This window comes from Castor canadensis, chromosome 5 (assembly GCF_047511655.1).
Source record: "Castor canadensis chromosome 5, mCasCan1.hap1v2, whole genome shotgun sequence".
Taxonomy (NCBI): Eukaryota; Metazoa; Chordata; class Mammalia; order Rodentia; family Castoridae; genus Castor; species Castor canadensis.
Genome location: NC_133390.1, coordinates 113,519,742 through 113,545,623, shown reverse-complemented (window position 1 = coordinate 113,545,623; position 25,882 = coordinate 113,519,742). Strand labels below are relative to the sequence as shown.

The window sequence follows — 25,882 nt, the reverse complement described above, 5'->3', positions numbered from 1 at the left end:
TTTGTCTACTCTGCTCCATATTTTACTTTTGTACGTTTTGGTTATAATTTTCCATAACCAATTTTCATCCTTTCAGAATTTAAAAATACATATAAACTTACATTTTCTATCATTGTTACTATCAACAGTTACTTAAGACCTGAAAATAGTGTAAAGCTGGGCATATTTTAAAGGGTGATTATTTGTCTCTCTTATTTATTTCCAAAGAACAGAAGGACAAAAATGGTGGGTGGGAGAATCCAGGACACCTATCTTCTGGTCTTGGCAGGCATTGAGGAATGAAGAAAAATCCCACTAATAGAATAAGAGAAAGCAGCTTTTCTTGCTCTTCTTCAGCATACAGGGAATTTTACAGTGACTAAATGATACCAGAGTTCTTTCTACCTGACCCCCTCCCATAGTGTGTGAAAAAGATGGCGGTATGCTGCATTCCAGAAGCTGTAGATTTCACACTTCCTGTGCTGTGTTTCTTTGCTGGGAGAAGGTTAGGGATGTGAAGATTAAGATCTCAGAACTGATTTAGAGAAATAAGGACTGGGGAAGAATTCTTTCAGCCTTCTTAGAGAAGCAAGTGTCCACTATTTGGTTGGAGCAGACTCTAGCTCCCAGAGACAAATAGAGATTTAAAGTATATTCCTACAGTTTTCCTGCTGTCTTTTTGGGTTTTTTTCAGGGTAAAAGAATAATATATTTTTCCTCACTCCAATTCCATCAGCTTTAGAGTTAGTGAATTTCTTTCCAGGTTATTAAAATAATTTTTAAGTCTTATTTATTTATTTATTTACTGTGGATTAGAGTTTGAACTCAGGGCGTACAGCTTGAGCCACTCTATCAACCCTTTTTTGTGATGAGTTTTTTTTGAGATAGAGTCTCTCAAACTTTGCCCAGGCTGGCCTCCAACTGTGATCCTCCTGATCTCTGCCTCCTGCATAGTTAGGATTACAGGCACAAGCCCTCAGTGCCTGGCTAATTTTTAAGTTGGCTTTAAAATTTTTTAACTATCTCTCCCTTTGGTTTTTATTTCCTTTTTGGTTTTTAATTTTTTATTTATCATACATTAATAATGTTTTTCTTTTGATGTTGTCAACAATTAATTGTGAGCTCTTATATGACAATCATTTGAAACAGAAGTGCTTGCTACCATCTTTCCTAATTTTAAATTGGTATTTAAGTACCAGTTTAATAGTGTGTAATGCAGATACATACAGATCATGTGTATGATTCTAAAACACACAGTGATAGGGTATTGGATGTTCATTTATCTTCCTAGAGTCTGAGAAGTTGATTACTTAAAAACTAAGCCAAGTTGTAATTTGTGCTTCAAGAGGGAAAATCTTCATAATCAACTCTTAGTCTCTTACTTATTTGTAGCCTACTATTTTGAATATCAGTAATGAAAAATTCTGTATAGAAGAAACTTCTTAAATTGTTCTGAATTTGAATAGTTGTGATTTCTCATGAAACAGGGAAAGAGGAAAAGGGAGAGGAAGAGGGAGGGAGGGAGGGACAGAGAGACAGAGAGAGAAGAGAGAGAGAAAGAGACTCTACCCTATCTGATTAAAAATAGAAGCAAAGAAACCTGAAACCTCTCTTCCTGCTTTTGGATATTGACACGAAGAAAAGTGACATTTGGAGTTGCTGTAGTCATTTTGTGACAAAAGGATGTCCCTCGCAAATTGGAGATGCCAGATTGGAAAGATAGTCTAGGTGGAAAGGGATGATCCTTTTCCACCCCATCATAAGGGTCAGGGCCAACACTTTTGTAATAAGAGACAGGCTAACAATGGAAAAATTGTAACACATTTGGTCATAGTTTTAGGTGACACAAGAGCCTTCAGGATGAAGACTTAAAGACACAGGAGGAAATGCCTATTTTATGCTTCGGTTCAATGAAGCAGGGGCAGCCATGCAGAATGGGATGGGAAAAAAGAACCTGCCCTAATGTAACAGACAGAGTGGGGAAACCTAGCAAGGCCCATCTATCCAGACTCTTCCTGGCTCCACAGTTGTAGCATTCCTTCCACCAGGTATGGGGCAGGACCCCACAGAAACAAGGGTGTTATCACCAAAGGGTAGGTCAGACAATTTCTTTGTGACCAGCTCTTAGATAAAAATGCAGGGAGGAAGATTAGAGTAATAATTCAAATTTATATGACTGGCTTTGGGGAAAGGGGGTTCTATTTTCAAATCTGCCTTGGAAAAGAGGAATTCTAGTTTCTGCCTTGCTTCAAAGGAGAAGGAAGAGCCCGAGACAGGAGAGCAGGAGACTGTCAGAGACCTTGGTTCTGAGGCTGCATCTGTAGAGCCGCCTGAAACCTCGGCAGACTCTGATGAGTGAGAAATAAACTTCTGCTGTGTTAAGCCACTGCTGGGGGTTCTTACCACAGCATTATGTAGTCAACTAAGCCTGATTCAATCTATCCTTGAAGCCACTTTAAGTTTGGTATGCTCCTCCTTGCATCTGAAAGCTTCCTAATTGATGCAGCATATGCAGCAGTTTGGCATGCAAACAATTTTTCCTCTAAAATGAGAGCTGTATTCATAAGGAAATGAATATAGTTTTGCCTACCCAGCTTCCCATGTCCTTCTAGGTACAACATCCCAATTTTGCTCAAGAAAACCACTGTTGCAGACATGCCTATGCTCTGTGCATGCCTTCCCAGCACTTGCTTCTAATCATCGAAGGCTACTCAGTGCAAACTCTTAGGATTCTCTACTTGAGAACTTGTCTGGCTGTGATACCACACTCATCTCATAGGATGAGCCAAAACTGCCCAAGAATTAATGCTCCACAAATCCTCAACAAATCACATAAAGAGAGAGCTGAAAGATGTCCTAGCTTTCTTTAATCAAGATAACTGATGTGTGTTCTAGACTGTCTCCCTGCAAGCTTCAGTTGTCCAGAGTGGGGACTGCCTTGAAAACAGATCATTACTGGCTTCTCTCTCTTCTGGGCCTCTCTTCCCCACTCTCCTACTGACAATTCCTACAACCACCTCCCCCATAAACCGCTTGCTCTTGAATACCTGTTTCAGAGTCTACACTGGGGAATCCAAATCACAATAACATTATCCCAAGTGGACCCATTTTTTGTTTGTTTTTGATACAGGTTGTCACTATACAGCCTAGGATGGCCTCAAACACATGATCCTCCTGACTCAGGCTCCTGAGTGCTAGGATTACAGATGTGAAGCACAATGGCCAGATACAAATGGACCCAATCTTTTGGGGACTTTCTTTGTCTTTGGTATTTGGATCTTGAACAGTATGACACAAAGACTGTGTCCAGAGGTTTCTCAAAGGGTCTGTTTGTTACTTCCTTCTTTATGGATTCTTGGAGCCCCTTCTGACACCTGTCTTCTCTGAGCCAGATTCTTTATTTGCTTCCCCCATTCTGTGAGTCACCCTACATCTGTTCAATAAAATCATTTTAGAATGAGATAGCTAGAATTGCTTTCTGTGACTTGAAGTGAAAGAAACCAATGAATATAGATGATATATTATGCCTCTTTCAGCTAAGACTTTGTGATAAAAATGAATAAGTTACAAAAGTATGAGAGCACTAAATGCTATATATTTATTATTCATAAAATCAAACCCATAGAAATCACTTTAAAATGTCAATGTTTTCAAGTTCCTTCACATTTCATTTTGAAACAGTATCTTCACTGGTGAGAATGTCTTTACAACATTTTGACACAATGCCATAAGAGTCAAACAGTTATCTATCTGGAAAAGCAAAGTAACTTGGGGTTGGGCAGGAGGGGTTATTGTGCTTGTGATTCTTGGTTTGCTTTGTTTTTATCTGGGGTGGCTATTAAGTTCCCATAAAACAGTGTAGTACCTTTAATTGAACATTTTAGAGTAAAAAGTTGTTACAAGATTTCTATACAAAGAAATCTGTGATGCTGCAATTATAGAGAAACCTTGCTCATTTACACTAATATGCCCGAACGTGAGACTCTGTAGAGCAAAGCTATTCAATAGGATTTCAGAAGGGCTCCTAATACCGAAGTCTAGCGCAACTGGAGCAACAAAATAATATGGTAATGGATTATAACCCAGAAAGGAAAGCATACTTATTCATGAGTCTATGCTGATTTAAGTTAATTAATAAATAAGAGATACCTGTAATCCCAGTGTTCAGGAGGCTAGGGAGGAATATGAGTTTGAGACCAGCTTGGGCTACATAGCAAAAACCTGTCTCAAAAATATATAAATAAATAAATAAGAGAATGGAGTGTCAAACACTAAATATAGATATAATGGTGGAACTTTTTTTTGAGTGATATTGAAGTTTGAACTCAGGACCTCACGCTTGCCAGGCAAGTTCCACCAGCCCTTTTCTTGTGTATTGATTATTTTTTGAGATAGAGTTTCACAAATTATTTGCCTGTGCTCCTTTTGAACCGTGATCCTCCTGATCTCTGTCCCCTAAGTAGCTAGGATGTGTTGGCACTATTAAATCATCATTTGGTAACATTACAGTAATAACAAACTCAGTCAGGAATCATTAACGGATGCTAAAATTAGTAGGTGTGTGATGAGAAATAGGGTATTTATATAGTCTCAATTATCTTAGCATATGATATCTATCAAATCCAAAGAGGGAAGTATTAATGTTACAGTTGAGAAACTTGGGAGACTCTTCTTTGTCCAGGGACTTCATCTGAGCTAATGTCACTGGCACACGAAATGGTGTATGACTTCTGATTTGATGTGCGGAACACAGTCAGCTTGACTTTACCATAGGCGCCCAAGTATTTGGTTACATTATTATGAGAGTCTCTTTTTGCATATTTCTGGATAAGGTTAGCATTTGAATTAGTAGTCTGAATGAGTAGCTAGCCCTTTCCAGTGTGGGTGGCTCTTCCAGTTTGCTGAAGGCCTGACTAGAATAAAAGACAAAGAGAGAATTCCTTCTTTCTATCTGTCTGTAAACTGTGACATGGCCTTCTCTTGTCTTTGGGCTCAGGCTCAGACTACAACTTATCCCATTGACTCTCCTGGTTCTCAGGCCTTCAGACTCAAACTGGAATTATTACCTTCAGCTCTTTTGTGTCTGAATTTCTAAGCCTCCATAATTGTATTTCAACTCCTAATTATCTATCTATCTGCCTATTTGTTTATATATCATCTACCTATCTACCTACCTATCTATCTATCTATCTATATCTAGCTATCTTTCCTAACAGCCCTGGGTCTCTGAAGAACCATGACTAATAATTAATGTATCAAGAATTATTGGTTGTGGGATTTCTGGAATTGACTCTGTGATCTGGTTGTATTTCAAGACACCAATAAATCTTAATTCCAGTAGTAAAGAGACCACTGATAATCTATGGCATGACCTAGCCATCAAAATACCCAAATATCTGCATTGGATAATCCTAATCAAGCAATATAAGAAGCAAGAAGCTTGGTGACTACATGTATGATACTTCTGAACATTTTTGTAAATATGAAGTTGGTTGGTAGTTTCTAATGTCACTAAGCAAGTTCTGAAAAAAAAAATGAGCTCACTGATTCAAACTCCCAATACAAGTGCTGCATAGGTAACCTTACAAAGACTTCTATGTGTGCCTTGAAGGAAATCCTTATTTTCAGGACTGAGATTATAAAAAATTAAGTGCAGAATCTCTCATCCTGTGATGAGCTGAGTTACACTGCAAGTTGAATTCCAGTTTCACAGTGTATCTACTGTGAGGGCATGGTTTGGGAAGTAACTGGATTCTATAAATTGAAATGGGGGAATATGGGAAGTCCTGAATAAAGCAAATTCTGACTAAGTCTTCTTGGCTAATGGAAGAGCCCACCTGAGCCACAGTGAATGTGGCATTCATAAGTATATGGGATTTGGAGCTACGAGTCATAACAGAAATTTGATTAAAAGAAACTAATAAGTGAACAATACTCTCCAGAATTGTCAAATAAATGACAAATGAAGGCAAAAGGATTTATGCAGTCAGATATGTCAAGAAGATAGATAGATAGGCAATGTGAAATCCTGGTTGACATTTGGTCCAGAAAAGGGGCATTAGTGGAACAATTGATAAAATCCAGATGAGTTAAAATCTGTAAATTAGTTAATATTACTGTATCAATGCTAACTTCCTGTTTCTGGTCTTTGTGGTATGGTTATATAAAATATTAATATTTGGAGAGGTCAGGTGAAGGAATTCTTTGTTCTAATTTTGTACCCATTTTTATAAGCCTTTATTTCAAAACAAAAAGTTCAAAATTAAAAAATAAGTTCAAACCATTATTTAAAGTAAATTTCACAGACCAGGCACAGTGGTCTCTGCCTGTAGTCCCAGCTACTCAGGAGGCCAAGGCAGGAGAATTGTGAGTTTGAGGCTAGACTGGGCAACACAAGCAATATAGACAGATCTTGTTTCAAAAAATAACAAATAAAGTAAATTACAAAAACTTGTCCTGAAATAGCAACTGGAGGTGGAGGATACATGGAGAGAGTAAATATGAAAAATATTCAGAATATTGATTAGGCCTAAATTCAGACTGTATTCAGAGCAAGCTGTGGTCTCACTGTGAAAACAAAATGGAAATAAGAATTCAATGCAAAAAAAATCACAAGACAGCATGAAGAACAATGTGAAAGAACCTCTTATTCAATGCATAAATGTCAAAGGAATTCAGAGTAAAGAACTGGAAGTTTTAAGAAAAATGTAGCTGGAAAAAAGTGAAGGGTTTTGACATGTGAGTGATTTCCTTCCTTTGGTAATTTCCAGTAATAAACTATGGATGACTCTAGAAATTCTGTTTCTTCTGATAAGTATGCATCTGCCTATAATTTATAAATAGGAATTTTTTCTATTCCTACAAGGAGGAAAAGGGACATAAAGGGAATTGTACATAAGTCAGAAGTGAAATTATACTCCAAGATAAAGAATCTGGGCACATGCATGTAGTTCCAGGTACTCAGGAGACTGAGGCTGGAGGATCATTTGGGCTCAAGAGTTCAGAGCTAGTCTGGGCAACACAGCAAGAAAGACTCTGTGTCTTAAAAAAAGGAAAGAAAGAAAGAAACTGATCAGCCCAGTAGTTATACCACAACTGAAAGGAAAGAAGTCACAATAGTATGCCATAAAATATCAGGCCTAATGACTATGTATAGTTGCAAAATTTTGAGCCTTCTATTAAGAACTTCGGGTGTTAATTCATATAACCCTCACAACATATGAAGAGGTCATGCTATTCCATTTTACAGACAGTACGTGCCTCTGACCTAGAGGTAAAGCTTTTAACCAAAGGCTACACTGTTTTGAATGTGCAAAGAAAGATGACTAAACAAACCAAGGAGCTCCCCATCCTCTTGGGAGATGAAGCTCTTAATTTATTATTTCTAATCCATTATGTCTTCATAAAGGTGGTGCCCAATAATTGGAGGCTCTTGCCACCAGGAAGTGATAGAGGAGGCAAGGTGAGTCTCTTGGGAGGAGTTGGCTGTAGAGAGAGGTGCAGAGAAGGATGTAGAGCCCATGGCCTCATCTGCCACTGAGGCTGGCTGCAGCTCCCCCAGAAGCAAGGGCTCTTACAGACATGAGTGAACTATGCCTGCCAGACAGACACTTCCCATTCCCGGGATGGTCTTCTGTATGTGAAATGTTTAGAACAATGGTCTTCCAGGTACCATTTGATGTGAACTTGCATTGGCTCCAAGTCAGCAGTTGGGAAAAGGGTCAGTGGATGAGTGATGCCAGCACTCCTAAGTGTGAGTTTTAAATCCTTAGTTCATATATTCTGTGTTTGGAAAATAAGGACATGAGAATTCAGGACTCACTGAGGTTAACTGCCCAGAAAAAAGAACATGATGAAAACATTTGAGAAATATTTGTTCTGGGAACAGAATTTTCAAATGAATTTAGAGTAGGGTTAACTAGAAAGTCTACAGAAGCCAGAGAGGTAATGAATTAAAACTGAGTGAAGCTCAGAATAGTTGTTCATACCTGTAAACCAGAGTCTGAAGCAGGATTGTGAGTTCAAGGTAAGCCTAGGCTCGATAGTGAGTCCCTGTCTCAAAAAAAAAAACAAAACCTGAGTGAACTAGGGAGAGAAAGACATTTCTTCTGAAAAAACTTTGTTTCCTTATTAGGCACACAGAATATACTTTATGAAGAAGCAGGCTCTCACCAATTTTGTTTTTAAACCTACAGGCTATCTTTTTTTTTTTTCCTGGCTTTGATGGAGACTTAGACACAGACTACAGGAAATTGAGTGGTGAAGGCATGATGCTAAATGAGGATAGACAAGGCTTAACATCAACTGCAGCAAGGTTGATCTCCATCAGGGATGAGGGACTATGTCAAGCCACCAGGCAAGCAACCTAGAGCAGCTGCAATGTTGAGTGAAGGTATGGGACACTAGTCTGGGTGACAGAGGAGGGAGATGACTAACATCAGCTGTGACTCTGGACCAGCTGCAGTAGGAGCGACAGCTTGGTGTACCAATCTTCCTTAAAGGATGAAACCAGCCACTACCTGGAAGGACTGGTCATAGACCTTCATTTTTAAGGAATTAGTGAAGCTATCTTCTTCTCATACAAGATCTGAGAGGTAAGAAGATGCAAGAAAATGGAGCTGATGCGAGAGATATAATACCTGGTACCCAAGTTATGTACACAGTTCCTCTAATCCTGCTCAAAGTTAAGTGTTTGTATTGCGTTTAACTGTTCAACAGTTCTCACAGCTGTTAAATCCCAGCCCCTGCTACCATTGCCACTGCCATTATACACTGAGTCCCCATATGCAGCAGCAACTGAGGTAGGCACTAGTGCACCATGGCCGGGGGTTCCATCTCCCAGTGGTGGCCTGAAGGGACTGTACAGCACAATCTGGAAACACAGAACCTAATTTTACATTAAAGAAAAAGATGGGAAGGCTACTAGGAGATGTATTTCCTATGGTTCCTTCCCTAGAAGGACTGCTCTCATTGAGTCATCAGGCTTCTTCAGCTGGCTTTGTTGCAAAGTTATGATCATCTCAGTATTCCATCCTCCTGTATTTTCTTTTTCCTGTGAACTCCAAGGCAGAGTTAATGATCAAATGTAATTCCCTTTTACCCTAACCTCAAATAATATGTCAGCATGATAAATTGTGCTGTAGGTACTTCTCAATGGTCCTAGATTACAATACTAGCTATTTTAGTAAAAAAAAATTGTTTCATGGCCATCATATATATAACATACCTCTTTCTTTCTCTGTATTTTCAACTTCTATATGTGCTAGCTTCTAATTACTTGGACATTTGGAATAAAATTAATATATTGGTGATTCCATAAAGATAAGTCTTCATTGTCAAAAATTCTAACACCCACATGAGTACCTGGCTGAGTGTATGCTAACTAAGCATTTATCAATCTTCAAAAAAGGCAGTGGGATGTAGTGGAAAGGAGACAAATGTAGGAGGTAGAAAAATCTCATTCAGCTATTTCCTAGCCCAGCATGACCTCAAAGAAATCACAGGCTCATTGGACTTATTTCCTGAGCCTATAAGATGGGGATAATATCATCTCTTAAGATTGTAATGAAGATTAAATGAGACAAGCTATGTATAAAAGTCTACACTGCAGAAAGCTATATAAATATTAGCTACTGTTACTCATGGTAAATGACTAAGTAGTCATTAAGTTAAAGGATGGGCTGGATGGAAACCAGGAAATAAGAAAGCTAGAGGGAAATATGAAAAGATAAATTCAGTCACTACCATACAAAACTATTTGGAACAAGATCCTTGGTTTCTTCCTCCTTCCAGGGATACAGCATACTGATTAGACATGCTGTTTTCTCTCACATTTCCCCTAAATTTGCTTATTCATCAACTTACTGAATGCACATATGTACCAGATCCTAAGATAGGAGAAAGGCACAAGGTACAGTCAGTGTCCTGAGTCGGCTCTAAGTTGAGTGGAAGAGGCAGGCATGTGAACAGATTGATATATGGAGTGGGATCTGAGATTTCACAGGTGCCCTGGAAGCCCCTGAATAGGATTGGGTAATTCTTAATGAGTTGGGTAAAATTGGGGAAGATCTGATGATCAGGGAGAGAGAGAGAGAGAGAGAGAGAGAGAGAGAGAGAGAGAGAGAGATTCTCTAATGTAGTGGGCAATGAGGAAGGGGCTGCCCAAGGTGGGAGAGACCAGGCTGCAGAAACAGAAAAGAGCACTGAGTCAAAGACCCTGTATGCAAGGTTATGCAACTTTATTCTGTAAATAAAGTGGGAAAAGTGGCTTGATCAGATTTCTATTAAAAAACTTTGTGTGTTTTAGTCAGTTGTATCATCACTGTGACTAAATACCTAGAGAACAACTTAAAAGAAGGAGAATTTATTTTGATTAATGTTTCAGAGATTTCAGTTCATAGTCATTGACTCCCTTGATTCTGGGCCTGAGGTGAGACAGAATCATGGCGGTTGGGAGCACATAGAAGAGGCTGTTCACCTCATGGTGGACAGGAGACAGAGAAAGGGAATACAGGAATGGGCCAGGGCAAGGTATAGTCCCAAGGACACATCCGCAGTGACCTACTTCCTACTAGGCCCTGCCTCTTCCCAAGAATGCTATTGTATTATAAACCTATCAACAGAATAATCCACTCAAGATCTAATGGTCTCTAGAAATGCCCTCACAGACACAACAAGAGGTGGGCTTTACTAATCTGTGTTTCTCACTGCAATCAAGTTGACATGGAGACTAGTCACCATAGCATGCTTCTGTCCTCTGTGGATATTGCTACTGATGCAGGCATCTCTTCCTGCCACCTGTCATTGCCTAGCCATGGAGCATGTGACCTCTAAAGGAAGCAGTCAACTGAGAAAACTTTGGAACTCCACAGGGTTGCCCGTCAGACTCTCAGACACTAGTAGATCTCTGAACTCTCTACCTCTCAAAATAAAAGCTGGAGAAAGTATGTTGATGTCTTCATTGAATTCACCTGTGTGAATTCCTTGAGAATGAGTGCATCCCTATCCATCCTCCAAACAAGGGAAATCCTAAGTCCAATTTGAGCACCACATGCTTTTATTAGAATTTAAGTTTTGTAGCTTTTTGCTAAAAGGCAATTCCCAAATGATTATCATGAAATTGCTTATTTTCCTTTGCCCTATCAGTACAATATAGTGTGTATGGGTGACCGACACCCATGGACACCCATGGACTGGTCTGTCAAGCCATCACTTGGCCTAACCATTTATGATATGATTAGATCTCTTTGAGGCAGGGTTGACATAACAGTGGAAACTGGATTTATTTTCTTTTCTCTTTTCCTTTTTTCAAAACAGAAATTCCATCAAGTCATAAAAAGCAGCTCATAGGCTGGGCACTAGTAGTTCACACCTGTAATCCTAGTTACTCAAGAGACAGTGATCAGGAGGATCTCAGTTCAAAGCCAGCATGGACAAAAAGTTCATGAAACCCTATCTCAAAAACACTCCACACAAAAAAGGGCTGGTGAAGTGGCTCAAGTTGTAAAGCACCTGCCTAGCAAGTGTGAGGCCCTGAGTTCAAGCCCCCACAAAAAAGAGGGAAAAAAGCCACTCATGTCTACTTATTAGCATTTTAATTCCAACAACGTGATATTATGTCAGTCTCTGCTAAGATAAAGATCCTTCAAGTTGTGGTTTGTTTTTAAAGTATCCTTGCTCTGAATCAAAGAGGACAGAGATCCTGGGTTGACTATGGCATAGAAATGGATCATTATCTGTCTTTTACCATGACATTCCTGTCTCCATCCAGCTCTCCATGGCCTGGAAAAAGAAGACAACCCCCAAGGGAGCAGTGACTGATTGCTCCTTTCCCCACTCTCCCCCACATCACACAGCTGCAGACACTCATTTGCCAAGCACAGCATCTCACCTGCCTTCTCCACATGGCTCCCCTACCTACTCACTACAACCACCAGGCCAGTTCCAAGGACAATTTTTTTTTTTATTTGCAGTATTAGAGATTGAACCCAGGGCCTCAAGCTTGCTAGTATAGTGCTCTACCACTTAAGCCACACACCCAGCTGTTTTTTGTTTTTTTTTTTTGTATTGTGATTATTGATACAGGATTTCACTAAATTTGCTTGGGCTGTCTTCAAACTCATGATCCTCCTGCTTCCACCTCCTGAGTAGTTGGGATTACAGGCAGGCATGTGCCACTATGCCCAGCTAGCAAGGATTATTATTGTTGTACTGGGATACATAATGACATTTACAAAAGTTCTTACAATATATCACAGTTGAATTCACCCCTCCACCATTCTCCTTTATCCTCCCTCCCCCCATTCCTGGAATAGTTTCAACAGGTCTCATTTTTCCATTTTCATACGTGAGTACATAGTATTTCCACTATATTCATCCTCCTATACGCTTTCCTTATACCCTCCTCCCTCCTACTGGTGCCAACCTCCAGACAGGACCTGTTTTACCTTCCTGATCTCTGTTTTTAAAAAAGACATTTTCACTTGTATAATAGCTATACATTTTCTATATATAGTTTCACTGTGACATTTTCATATATATATAGATATAGATATAGTAACTCGAATTGGTTCATGGTTCATCCCCTCTATTTTTCTCTTTTCTACTTTAGTCCCCTTCTTAGTGATTTCAACAGGTTTAAAAATTCTATATTTATTCTTGTATGGAAAGTATACCAATCATATTCACCTCCTTAACTTCCTTCTTTTACCATCCCTTAGTGTGACCTGTTTTTCATAATACTGCTTGGATTTGTACTAGGTCTATATACACATATGAAAGAAAACATGCAGCCTTTGGCCTTATGTATCTATCTAACTTCACTTAAGATGATGTTCTCCAGTTCCATCCATTTACCTGCAAACGATAAAATTTCATTCTTCTTTATAGCCGAATAAAATTATGTTGTATATAAATACCACATTTTCTTAATCAGTTCATCAGTAGTGGGGCATCTTGGCTGTTTCCATAGCTTGGCTATTGCGAATAGTGCTGCAATAAACATGGGTGTGTATGCCTTTGTTGTAACCTGACTCACATTCCTTCAGGTATATACCAAGGAGTGGTACTGCTAGATGGTATGGCAGGTCTATTTCTAGTTTTTTGAGGAGCCTCCATACTGTTTTCCACAGTGGTTGTACTAATTTACATTCCCACCAGCAGTGTATGAGGATTCCTTTTCTCCCATATCCCTGGCATCATTTGTTGTTGTTTGTGCTCTTGATGGTAGCCATTCTAAGAGGAGTGAAGTGGAATCTTAACATGGTTTTGATTTGCATTTCCTTTCTGGCCAGGTACACTGAGTATTTCTTCATGTGTTTTTTGACCATTTGGGCTTCTTCCCTTAACAAGGATTATTTTTAAGCCTGCAATATCAATACAAAATGCAAAGAAACTCATTCCATTTGATTTTTTTGTTGAGACAGGGTCTTGCTATATAGCCCAGACTTACCTTAAACTTGAGATCCAGCTGCCTGGGCTAACTTAAGCATGAGGATTACATCTGTGTCCCACCCTCCTGGTTTCCATTTGATGTTTTTTCAAGTTACCTTAGAAATTCACCATTTAAAACATAATGAAAACACTCAGATTGCTGCTTAAAAACTATCTTGTGCGTTGGAAGTTTTCCATTCTGCTGCAAACACAGACAGGAAAATGTGTCCAAATGCTCCAAGTCCCTTCCTCAACAGTCACTGTATGAAACTCAATTGTTTAAGAAAGTCACCACATGTTCAAAAATCTGCTTTAATTACGTTTTCATGAATTCCAGGAAGAACACCATTGCAGTTAATGTTACAAAAAAGTAAAGAGGGACATCTGAACATGCAATAAAAAATGGATTCACAGTGAAAATAATGCATGTTGCTACTAAAATATAATGCTTGGTTTCCTGAAGGGAAAAGTTTTCTTCAAATTATCGATTTGCTTGGATTTGATTATGAGAAAATATTTTTTTTCTTAGCTGCTTTGGGAAAGTTTTCCACTTGTGCTACTATTGTTTTTACTCTTATGGGAGCCTCTTGCTTGGAAAGCCATTATTTGTAATCTGTAACTTATCAGAAAATTCAAAAATATGACAAATATCTCAGAACTGGGCTCTTGTTACATACAAAGCCATTAGCAAAAATATGTAACAAAATTTATGTAAAACAAACAATTTTATCCTTATATACACGAGTTTGCTTTCTTTCTCACAGCCTATTCTAAAAGGGGATGGGGCTTGGGGAATAGCTATGCATCTCATTCTGGGTGGGGTAAGGAAATCTTAAAAGGTAACTGTTTTAAACTTCTTTTTACTGAATTATAAAAATGCATCCGGGTTTCTCAATTTAGAAGGAAAACTGACAACAGCTTCAAATACAGGATTTATCCCTTTGTCATTTGTAAAGTCTGTTAACAATTAGAGAGTAAAAATGACAGCATTTGTGACCATGATCTGAGGACACAGTAAAGAGCATCTTTGTGAAACATAAGTACATTGTAACCCAAGCTGCTGAGACGTTTCACGTCTAGGTCATGCACAAGTTTCATACTGATACAGTTTACAATAGCTCAGGGGAGAAAGATCATAGGTGTGTGGGAAATATCACAGATTCCACATACAAATGCGTGTGCAGAGAGAACACAGGCAGTCCAAGGGAGACCAAAATACAAGTCTAAAAATACATTTGAAAATCAGTTCAAAGTCAAGGATATTTCCTGACAACTGAAAACATTCTACAGAGTAACTTGTAAACAAGGAAACTTCAGCTTTGTATAATTCACAGTCTCAAAAGAAAATAAATTTCTGGTTTATCATCATTGCTTGATTCAGTCTGCAAAACTGAACTATCTGAACAAAACTGGTCGACATAGCCATAGCGAAGGGCCGTGCACGCCCCCTCGGGAATGCCGCGCCCCTCCATGCTGCCCCCTTTGGTGTTCCTCAGATAGCCCGCAATGTATGAGCCAGTAGAGTGGCGGTTCACAGTCAAGCCAGGTGCTGAGGCTTTGTTTCTTAGAACCACTGCTCCCCCGCTGCTGGCATTCACAACTTTTTGCTTGCTGGCTTCCTGCTTCTCCTTTGCACGACTGGCAATATTGCGCACTCTGCTCTGACTTCTAGATGACAGCTTTCTGACCAGTGCCCGGGGAAACTGACTAGCATCCTGCTTTGAACACAGCACCTGGCAGTTGTCTTCTTGGTCTAAGGACACCAGCTTCCGAAGCTGCTCAGTTAGCGCATCTAAAGGCTCTAATGACTTTGTCTTCATAGTCACACCCTTCTTGTCTCGAACACCAGTTGCCACAAAACTTTTACTAATACATTGGTACTTGCTTTCAAAATTGCAGGCAATATCCTCGGAGGTTAAATCCCCCAGACTTTTGGATTTGCATGGACTAGGCAGTTTCAAAGCAGGCAGAGGAGCATGTGTTGACTGCTTGGCCATAGAAACATGCATATCTTGAGCACTAGGCTGTTGGGATTCACAGATTTGGTTCATTTTTGCATCTGAATTTGAAAAACGGTTATGCACAAAGCCAGCACCCTGATAGGTTAGACAGGAAATACTTTGATTTTTGACACCATGAATATTGTTGAATACTTCAGGGATGGAAGGGTGGAGAGTCTCTTTACAGTAACCGTTTTTCAAGCCTCTTTGAAAGTGTTCCACCATCTCCTGGCTGCACTTCAGTTTTAAAGGAGAAGCAAGTTGAGTTGTGCCCTCTCTCCTATATTCATAGTTGCTTAGAGACAGAGTTTCTGACTCTCCGTCAATGTCCACAAGGCTGCTCTCTCCAGAATTCACATAGAGAGTGGGATCAGCTACTATGTAATCCAGTGTCAAGTCAGTGGACACAGCAGGACTGCCACCCCTTAGTATTCCTAGGTCCTCTCTACTGGTGGGACTTCTGGCAAGCCAGCCATGAGAAGCATTAGGGGACCCAGGCTGTTGGCCTTCCATGGCCCTTGTTTTGGTCTTACCAGGAAGTTCATCCTCTGGTTTGGTTTTTGAGATGGGCGTGCTCGTTGTTTCACAAACTATTGTGTATGTTGCAAGTTTGGTGGTCTCAGGACTTGGGCGTGAGATCAGCTCAGGAGATGAGCACAGGAAGGATGACTTGGCTTTTCCCTTGGAAAAACCAAGCTTAAAGGATGAGTTTAAGCCCGTGGTGGGCAAGGGAAGATGACCTGACATTGTACTGGTGCTCTGAGAATGAGAAACCACTGTGAGGTTTGCCTGAGGGTTAGTCTCGTCAAACTGGCCAATCAGTGCAGAGATGGAACTGCCTGGCTCATTCTCATTTGTGAAAGTGACATTGTCAATAAGACGGGAAATTTCAGTGTCCTGCAGAATGGCAGTTGAATGGAGGTCAGGTATATCAGAACAGAGTGTAGAAACATCTGACAGAGAAAAGGATGTTGGAGCGCCATCCCTGGCCCTGCTGCATTCCAGGTTTTTGATTTCCAGAGTACTTTGAGAAAGGATGCTTTCCGACAGTGTGCTTTTCCCTTCCACAAAGCCCTCAGCTTTCCCCTTTTCCTTGGTTTTCACTCCATAGAGAACTTGTGTTCGGTTAACTGCAGGATCAAAAGCCAAATGCTGCCTTGGAGAGAGGGATTTGTTGGGACAGTGGTTTTCCTGGCAATCAGCTGTTAAATTTGATTTGGTTCTTCCGCCCTTAGGACCTGGCACTCCGGTCTGTCCTCCTGTGATTGACACATTGGCAGTAGAAACAGTGGTGTCCACTTGGCTGCCATCTTTCTGGAGAAGAGCACTGGAGGATGAGGACAACTTTATGTTGAAATGTGGAAACTGTGGATCATTTATACTTGGCTTCACTGTTCTTCTGTGTTCCTTCTCTTCTGCTAAATGAAACAAACAACATTTTAGCTGACATACCTCATTTTGTATAGGACCTGCAAACACTCATGTTTGTCTTGAGACAGACAAATGGAGAATGTAAATCTGTTACACTGTGACAGAATATAATTATGGATTGCACAGTTTTGCAACAAAGTGTCTATATGATGGATAAATGGTAAAATATATTTATAAGAATTTCACTGAAGTTTTCCTTTGAAAGTCTATTACATCAGCTAAGGATGTAATATTCATTGTCCAAAAAATGTCAATGAGTTCCCGTAGTTTTACAGTGAGGATTACCTTAGGTTGTTTCCTATTCAGATTTGAACTACACAGAAGCATGGCAATAAAAACAGAACAAGACAGCTCTGTTAAACAAAGCATTGTGGTACCTACAAACAAGATACTATAAGCTTTCAAAGTTATACAGGTATTAGTAAAAAAAAAAAAAATCACAAATAATATCATTTTAAAAGACATTTTGGCAAAAGAAATTAAATTTAACCAATTAACTTCTAAACAATTAGAAGGTGCATTAAAATATCAGTATCTGTCAACTTAAAAAATGTAAAGATATAAAATTGGTGATCAATTCTATGTCACTGCTAATTTCTTTACTCATATTTATTATACAAATTTCATATGCATTCACTCCCAGAAGTGAGGATGAGATGAAAGGCACAATAAGGAAAACAATAACAGCACACAATTCATAGTAATTTGGGAGAGCACATCATGGTTGATATGTGCGAAGACAATATCAAGTATTCAATTATTTTTTCGTTCTTTCAGTGGTAGTACTGGAGTTTGAACTCAGGAATTTGTGATTGCTAGGCAGTTGCTCTACAGTTTGAGCCAAACCTGTAGCCCTTTTTCCTTTAGTTATTTTTTCATATAGGGTCTCATGCTTTTTGCCCAAGGCTAGCCTCAGAACATGATCCTCCTACCTCCACCTCACAAGTAGCTGGGATTACAGGCATGAGCTAATGTGCCTGGCTTTCAATTATTCTTGATCAGATTATTTGAACAGTCTTCTAATGCTTTCAGAGTCATCATATGCAAAAAAGAAGAATTTATTTCACTTACTATTTTCCCAACTGAAAAAGTTTTTCATCATAAAAAAATTTTAAGCCCCCCAAATTATAAAGAGAACAATTAAATATCCTATATCACCATTCAGAGAAACCCATTTTCACAGAAGGACAGAATAAGGCTTAAAATTTTGTATTCTGCTTTCTCTCCACTCACTTTTTTTCTGCGACATAACGTGAATCTTTTGTGATTAATTATTGCTCCATATTTGCCATAAGTTTTATATATATAATTCTAACTCACTTTAATGTTATTCACATCTTCAGGATTATTACCAATTTCTTTTGAATATAGCTTTATTTCCCAAAAGATAGGTTTTAAGACTAAACCTTAAAGTATGTTTCTTCTCTTCGCTGACATTGCTCTCAGCAAAATTTAAAACTTCTTTGATCAAATAATAATTTCGCTAAAGGAATTAGGGATAGTATTCTACTCGTTTGAGGTGATTCTGACTTAATTAAAACATATTTGCTCTAGACTTCAAATGGATATAATTTTGGGACTTAAATTACCTAGAATAGGACGGGCAGTCACAGACACACATCAAGAGCTCCATGTCACCTTGCAAAAATGTCACCACGGAATCTGTGACACATTCTAAATGAAGGCCTGATCCCTGTGCTTACAGAACCAGCAAGGTTCTGTGTGCAACCAGGCAGAACCACAGACCAGCGAAGTGAGATCATAGGAAAACATGGCCTCGACCATGTCGTGAGGAAGCAAGGATTTTTCAAATGAAGGAGGTGGCTTGCTTGTTTTCTTTCCCCATAAGCATTCCCAACTATTGGGCTTGAAGTTTAATTCAGGTGGTACAGGACTTGCCTAGCAAGTGTAAAACTCTGAGTTCAAACCCTAAAACCACTAAAAAAAAAAAAAATTCCAGCCATGGAAATGTGTTTTATGGTGTTGGGGAGGGGGTGGGAAATATAGCCACATTCAACTTCAGAAAACTCAGAACAACCCGTGAATATGGTACTACTTGGAAAATCAGTATTTGTACTTATGCTCTGCAGGTATTACCTCCCTCTAACCTGCCTCCCAACCTGTGTGCTCCAGGCTCCCCACCCCTCCCTGTCAGTACCAGACGAAAATATTATTTCAAGGCTCTGGGTGAGGAGGAAATAGCTCCTGTATTCCTCTCCTACCTAAAGTTTGAAGTCTGGTCTAGAAGATAACAGAAAAATTATTTATTTTTCAGCATACTTCACTTTGATTGTAGAATGCTAACTACGTGATAATGGAAACAAGGGACCGAAGTGCAGCTCAGGAAAGCATTAAGCATCTTACCCAGAGGGCTCTCTCTTCCTTCAATGTCTTTTGCTGTTTCAGATACAGGCAGTGACAAAGCCCCCAGCAGGCTTTTGTCCACGGGCATAGAGACAGGGCGTACTTGCAAACTCCGTGTGGTCCTCCTCAAGACGCCATCTTGATCTCTTGAGGCCTCAGACACAGAATCCTTTATCTCCACCATTTCTTGGAAGCCCACTTTGCTCTTCTTTCTGCCTTTTGCTGGAGCACTGGCCGTCCGACGCAAAATTCTATCTCCAATTGATCGTTTCCGAATATAATGGGAATTGTTTTCAGAAGAACTGTGCCTGGGATTCTTATTGAACAGTCCCTTCAGACCTTGGAGCTGTCTGTTCTGAAGATACAAAAGGACCAACCACAAATTAAGTATGTGTCAACATATCAACAACTTGCCTTTAAAATGACAGCTCCATGAAAAATGAGTACAAAATGGAAATTCACAGCCATTGAAGTGGATCTAAACCAAAAAAACAGCAGCTCACAGCTACTTTCACAACGGCATGCACTTCTTTTCAATCTCATTTGTGAGAAGGCAGCCATGTTCATGTCCAGCCTTTTCCAGAAGTTTCCTACCAGAGACAACAGGGTGGTAGGAAAAGTTCCCATAGTTAACAGACTGTCATAAACTTCAGCTCCCTTTAAGCAACAGATGTGTGTTTCAAAGTGGGAAGCAGGAAGATGGGGTGATATGACAAGCATGCCGCCATAGCCACGTAAAAAGAAGATGCCAGCAAGGAGAGAGCACCATGCTGACAAACTACCTTGGTAGCTCCTAGAAGGTGCAATATGGTATAACTGGGGTTGAGGATTAAAGGGCTCCACTGCAAGGGAGAAAACAAAACACAGTTTGGACCCATTTGAGAAGGTGGTATCAGTAAACACAAAAGAAAGACTCACAGCCTTCTAGAAACCCTTTCTCCCAGCTGTGGTGACTTTTAGTCTTATGTTCACTGGTTGTTCAATTCAATAGTACCCCTCTGTGCTGAACTCACCTCAGAAAGAATAAATGACTAAAACATGGACATTTATTTAGAGCCAGAACTAAAGCCCTACAGAACTCTTTTTCACATTTTAATTTATTTCTGGATCAAGTTTTCAACAAAATCTGAATTTTATCATTTTCCTTCACCATGATAAGTACTAGAGACATTGCATATTTACCTTGAGATTTCTAGAATTCAAGAATCATTTTTAAGATCATTTACATTTGTGTCTATGTAGGCCAGGAGGAAGATGCCAGCAAGCAGCATACTCAGAAACTCAGGATTAAGCATAGAAAGCTATGGTCTAAACTTCATCATTTTTTTAAATAAAGCTCCTCAGCTATCTTCTGCGGACAGATGTGAGGATAAATACACCCCTACTCCAATCCCCAACTGCACTGTAATCACAGTCATATTAATAATCAGCCAACATCTTCCAGTATTTACTCCACACCAGACAGCTTTCTAAGGGTAGCATACATTTACGTATTTATACGTACATAAAATGTGAGCATGTTTACCTCACATTTGCACGAGGAAACCAAGGCTTCCTGCACATTTGCTCTGGAAGAGAAGCCACGGGCTACAGACATTCTGGTCAGAAGCAACACTGGCTAGGCCCTCCACATCACATCTGGTCCTGAAAATTCCTAACAGGGGCCAAATATCCATCACTTGGCACAACCAGAAGACTGCCTGTTGGTGTGTACACCTCAAGTCAGTTCCACAATGAAGAGAGCAGTAGCAGGAGAATAAGAACACATTTCTGTTCTCTCTCTCTCTCTCTCTCAAACACTGTGGGTAGTTTTGAATTGCCTCATAATTCTTAGGTTTTCAGCTAACGGTATTGCCAAGCAAATCTTTACCACCTAGAACTAGCTGGGATCTCAGCTCTGTTTCTATAGGTAATTCATCAAACATCTGAGATAGAACAGTTACCACTGTAGCCAACTGGGTCTTTTTCAGGATTACAATAAAACCCAATGTGTAACTGTATCTTCATTGTTTTAGCCAAATAAGTGATCACTTGAAAGTATGATAGTTTTTCTTGATTCGATTAAGCCCAGAGAGAACCCCTGGGTGGAAGAAATGAATGAGCACCCACCCCAAAGCAAGGAAAGGACATAGGTAGGTGGGACATGATGGGCTTCCCTGCAGATTTCCATTAAAGAACAGCTTGTCACAACGTACATTCCTTCCGTGCGATTAGCCAGTCAGGACTGTGTTGAATAGCAGTTACTATCGTACGCGGCTTTAAGACCTAGCATCCTTCTCACCTTTCCGTAGATCTCATTGATGGTTATGTGGACAAAAATGGATGCTTCTGTGAGTCCTTCCAAATAGACATGCCGGTAGCCTGACAAAAGCAAAGAAAGTTGTTTCCTTTTAGTTCAACTCACCTTTGGCTTTCTTGTGGAAGCACCAGAATTAAGTATCTGGATGGATGAGAGTTCTTTACGCCTTATAAAGCACATCAGCAGTCACACGTATCATATGACAGAATCTACACAGCATATAGGATAAAGCCTATGTCATATGACACATATTAACATTTCCAAAAAAAGGGGGACAGCCAGCATGTGCGAGGCCCTGGGCTCAATCCCCAGCACCCACGACAAATAAACAAAATTAAAAAATTAAAAAACAAAATAAAAAAGGGAGTAGTGAAGAATGGGTCTGGAGAGTAAAGGCCAGTGCATGCTTACCAGGCACTAAGCTGCTAAAAGTTACAGTTCTTTGTCCAACGAAGTCTCGTCCAATAGGGTCATGATCCCACACAAGGAACCGAACCAAAGCTATTTCAGGCATATGGACTGTAAAAGTCAGAGTTTCTTCCCACACAGGGTTAAATCCTCAGAGAAACAGGAAAAGAAAAATGAGAAAAGCAGAGGGCTTAACTGCTTTGCAGCCGTAAAGCAGACCATGAAAATCGCCTGTGACGGTTATTACACTCAGGAAGACGACTGAGCCACTCAGGATGCTGTGCTGAAATAAAGCCTCAGAACTCACCCCACTGCTGCAAAATAATCTGCCAGGAAATTGCCTGTAAATGATCACATCAGTTCTATTAATCTCTGATGCCCAACTGGATTCTAGAGGAGGCTCTTTAATAGTTACAATGCTGCAGTAAGTTCAAAACTTATCAATAGTCATGATCTAACAGCATGCTAGTAGCGCTGAGTTCAATTCCCAGAACTGCAATAAAAGACAGAGAGCATTTTAGGAAAAGCAATAAAGAATGTTACTCCCCTAATGGAATGGTACTTCTCACCCACCAAATTTCTGCTGTTGTAATAACCGCCAACCATTTCGTAAGGTATTTTGCAGGTTTCCACACTGTTGCACATGTATCATCCTATTTAATTCTTAGACCGATCTTTTAAGAAGGAAGACAGGATGACCGTATGTTCAAGTCTGGCCTGGGTAAAATTAGTGTGAGAACCTCTGTGAAAAACAAACTAAAAACAAAGGACTTGGGGTGTGGTTCAAGTGATAGTTTTGCCTTGCAAGCACAAGGCCCCTGAGTTCAATCCCCACTACTGCCAAAAAAGACTGGCAGTGTTCTTATTTTTCTAATTAAGAAAAAATATATATCACTAACCTTCAAAAATATGTAACTTTTAAAAATTGCACAATCATGGTGACATCCAGCTGGGGGGGCCTCACCAGAGCTGGTGCCAGGCTGTTTGGACTTCCAGCCTCCAAAGCTATAAGCTACTCTTTTCTTTATTAGGTACCCAGCTTCAGATATTCTGTCACAGAAATGGAGAACTAAGACGAATACTAAAAGGGAAAAATACATTTATATCTTGGTAAAATTCTCGCAGATAAAACAATTATAAAAATTGTTTATAAAATTATTACAAAATTATAAATTATAACATGAATTATAAAAATTCATATACCCTATAAATTTCTGATTCTCCTTTCTAAAAAATGAAAATAAGTTTTATTAAATGTTTGTCAACCACATTGACCCATAAAAAGCCTCAAGCTAATTAAACAATGACAGGCTGAAAAATACTGAGATCCTCCTGAACAAAAGAAATTATCTCTTTGTTGGCTTCGTCATGTCCTCTCAGTTACTTCTGCAGCCAAGAAAAGAAAGAATAATTTGTTGAGCATTGGTAGGAAAATACAACACAGGAAGGCTGCCTTCTTCAAGCCTGTTATTTCCAAGTCTGCCCCACTCTTGAACTCCTGTGTTACTTCAATGTCTCCCTATGAATCACTAATTTATTAAATGTTTTGTTAATTGTGATTTAAGATTATTTCACAGTATTAATGACTAGAGGTTGAGGCAAATATGTGTGCAATAATATTTGTCACATGTGTGAACAAATGAATACAATTTTAGGTTACCAAGAAGAAAAGATGTGAAGCTTTGGGAAAGACAGCTTTCTTCACATCCTAAGGAGAACACTGCCCATCCACCACACGAACATCTCCGAGAAGCAAACCTGCCAGAGCATGCTGCGTTTATCTTTAGAGTTTCACATGATCAAAAATACATTAATAAAAGGAGATGATGAAACATTAACCAGACACACGGGCTGTACCAATGAGAATTCTGGAATACAATGGAAATTGTAACACAATTCAGTCTTTTCACTAGAAAGAATTAGGGTGTTGACAACATCAAAATACACCATGCAGCTGCTTAGTTTATGTGTTGAAAAGATCTTAACTTAAACTGAGATGGTATTATGGAATTGAGATGATTTGTTGTTCTCCTAAATAGACACAGTTTTCTTTTTCAGTGCAAATTCTAGTTCTAGAACCTGGCATTAAGAGTGGACATAGGTTATCATCTTACCATTGTCATCTACCACACGAGTTTGATCTTTACAACAGTCTACTGGCAACCCAATAATTTCAACTTCAACAAAGGGATCGATGATCTATATAAAAAAAGAGAAAATATTGTTAAAAATGATATACATCTACACACATGGAGAATATTAGCCAAAATGCTCACATTTCAACAACTAATTTTACTATGAGAGAAGATCAGTACCAGGCATAGCAGATTCAGATATAAGAAGCAGGAATAAAACCAAAGATATGAAATCTTTGACTGCTACTATCTGCTAATGCTATACAAAGTTTACCCGATGAACCTACAATTTCAGCTCAGGATACACACCCAACAGGAATGAGGAGTTTGCTCATGCACAAACGCCCAGGTCACCTGTATTCATGAGAGTCAAAACAGTGAAACTACTAAAATGTCCATCATGAGAAGGATGTCTAAATTGTATGAGAGTCACTTAATGACAATGAAATGAGAAGGGAGTTCTGCAACACAGACATAATGTCAAACAAGCCAGATGTACTAAGCATGGACTAAGCGTCAGTTTACATAACATCTACAATAGACTAAAGTGATGTGTTGTGACAGGGGCTAGTGGAGGGCAGATGCTAACATGGAGGGTATGTCAGAGCACCTTGGGGGTATTGGGTATTCACTGTCTTGATCTCGGTGACATAAAAATCAATCAAGATATCCGTGTCTGATGTGTGTACTTTAATGATGCTAAATTGATTGTGTATTATAATACAAAGTTAAAAGTGGAAAAGATGAAAAGTAACTTTTAAAAAATCCCTCCTTCTGGGAAAAGCTCCTGCTTTCTTGATTATCTGAAAACTCATTTATAATAAAAGTTCTGGGTGATGAGCAATAAAGAAATAAAAACACAAAGAACGAGAGTGAGCTGGCCTGAGAAAGTCTAACAGCAAGAGAGTCAGGAAGGCTGAGAAAATGTATCTTTAGGAACTCGGGCAAGGAAGAGAACATAGAATTTGAGAGGACGGTAACATCGGGTAATAAAGGCTAGAAGGATGATGGGAAAACATGAAGATGGGCTAGTGGAGTGGCTCAAGTGGCAGAGCACCTGTCTAGCATGCAAAAGGCCCTGAGTTCAAACCCCAGTACTGCCAAAAAAGAAAAAATGTTTAAATCTTCTTATAAAGAACCTTGTATCCCCCAATAATGAGGTTAGAGTTTTAGTTGTAAAATACATTTCCTAGACATTAAAAACATTATTTTAACTACACAGACTATGTGCTGTTAGTCACAACAGTAGAGATGTCTGTATGATAAAAAACATTTGAAAGATCCTTTATCAATCATGGGATAGTCTGACACCATGAAGTTCTTAAGGACACAGTGAGGACACATTGTCATGTGTGATTCCTTCACTAGGTTTATTCTGATTCTAATCATAAAGAAAGGTAAGTCCAAAGTGACAGACATTCAGAAAACAACTGGCTTGGACTATCAAAAAAGCTGATAAACAAAAAAGAAAACAAGAAGCCTGGGGAACTGTTCCAGATCCCAGAAGACCAAAGAATGACAACTAAAAGCAGTGTGAAATTCTCAATTGGATTTTGAATAAGAAAAAAAAAGGAAGAGGCAGAGAAGAGAAAAGATAAAAAGGCAATTTCAAGATAACCAGGGAAAATTTAATAGAGATTTTATACTGGATGACATTCTTGTAACAATGTTAAATTGCACAAATGTAATGATCACATTATGGTTTTATAGACTTTCTTTGTTCCTAAGAGAGAAGTGCTGAGGTAGGGTCACATGTCACAATATCAAAAACTTACTCTCGGATGACTTCAAAGAAAGGCACTGACCTCATGCACACAAGATGGGGGAGGCAAAGC

The 25,882-nt window shown here is 39.3% G+C and overlaps 2 protein-coding genes across 9 annotated transcripts in view; both read right to left on the bottom strand.

Moving 5' to 3' along the window:
* Positions 1-25,882, bottom strand: part of C5H3orf33 (chromosome 5 C3orf33 homolog) — a 369,083-nt gene that overhangs the window by 91,837 nt on the left and 251,364 nt on the right. The gene's annotated exons all lie outside the window — the stretch shown is intronic.
* Positions 13,709-25,882, bottom strand: part of Plch1 (phospholipase C eta 1) — a 220,706-nt gene continuing 208,532 nt past the window's right edge. For 3 of the 8 annotated variants that reach the window (XM_074073931.1, XM_074073932.1, XM_074073934.1), the window contains 6 exons: positions 24,027-24,111; positions 21,916-22,062; positions 21,487-21,566; positions 19,988-20,047; positions 19,206-19,560; positions 13,709-16,828 (listed from right to left, as the gene is read on the bottom strand). In XM_074073931.1, the coding sequence (XP_073930032.1) occupies positions 14,739-16,828; positions 19,206-19,560; positions 19,988-20,047; positions 21,487-21,566; positions 21,916-22,062; positions 24,027-24,111 (2,817 nt within the window). In that variant the 3' untranslated portion in view covers positions 13,709-14,738. Of the gene's footprint in view, positions 16,829-17,126; positions 17,155-19,205; positions 19,561-19,987; positions 20,048-21,486; positions 21,567-21,915; positions 22,063-24,026; positions 24,112-25,882 lie in introns of all 8 variants that reach the window. The other 5 variants (XM_074073937.1, XM_074073938.1, XM_074073933.1 and 2 more) reach the window with 5 other exon arrangements.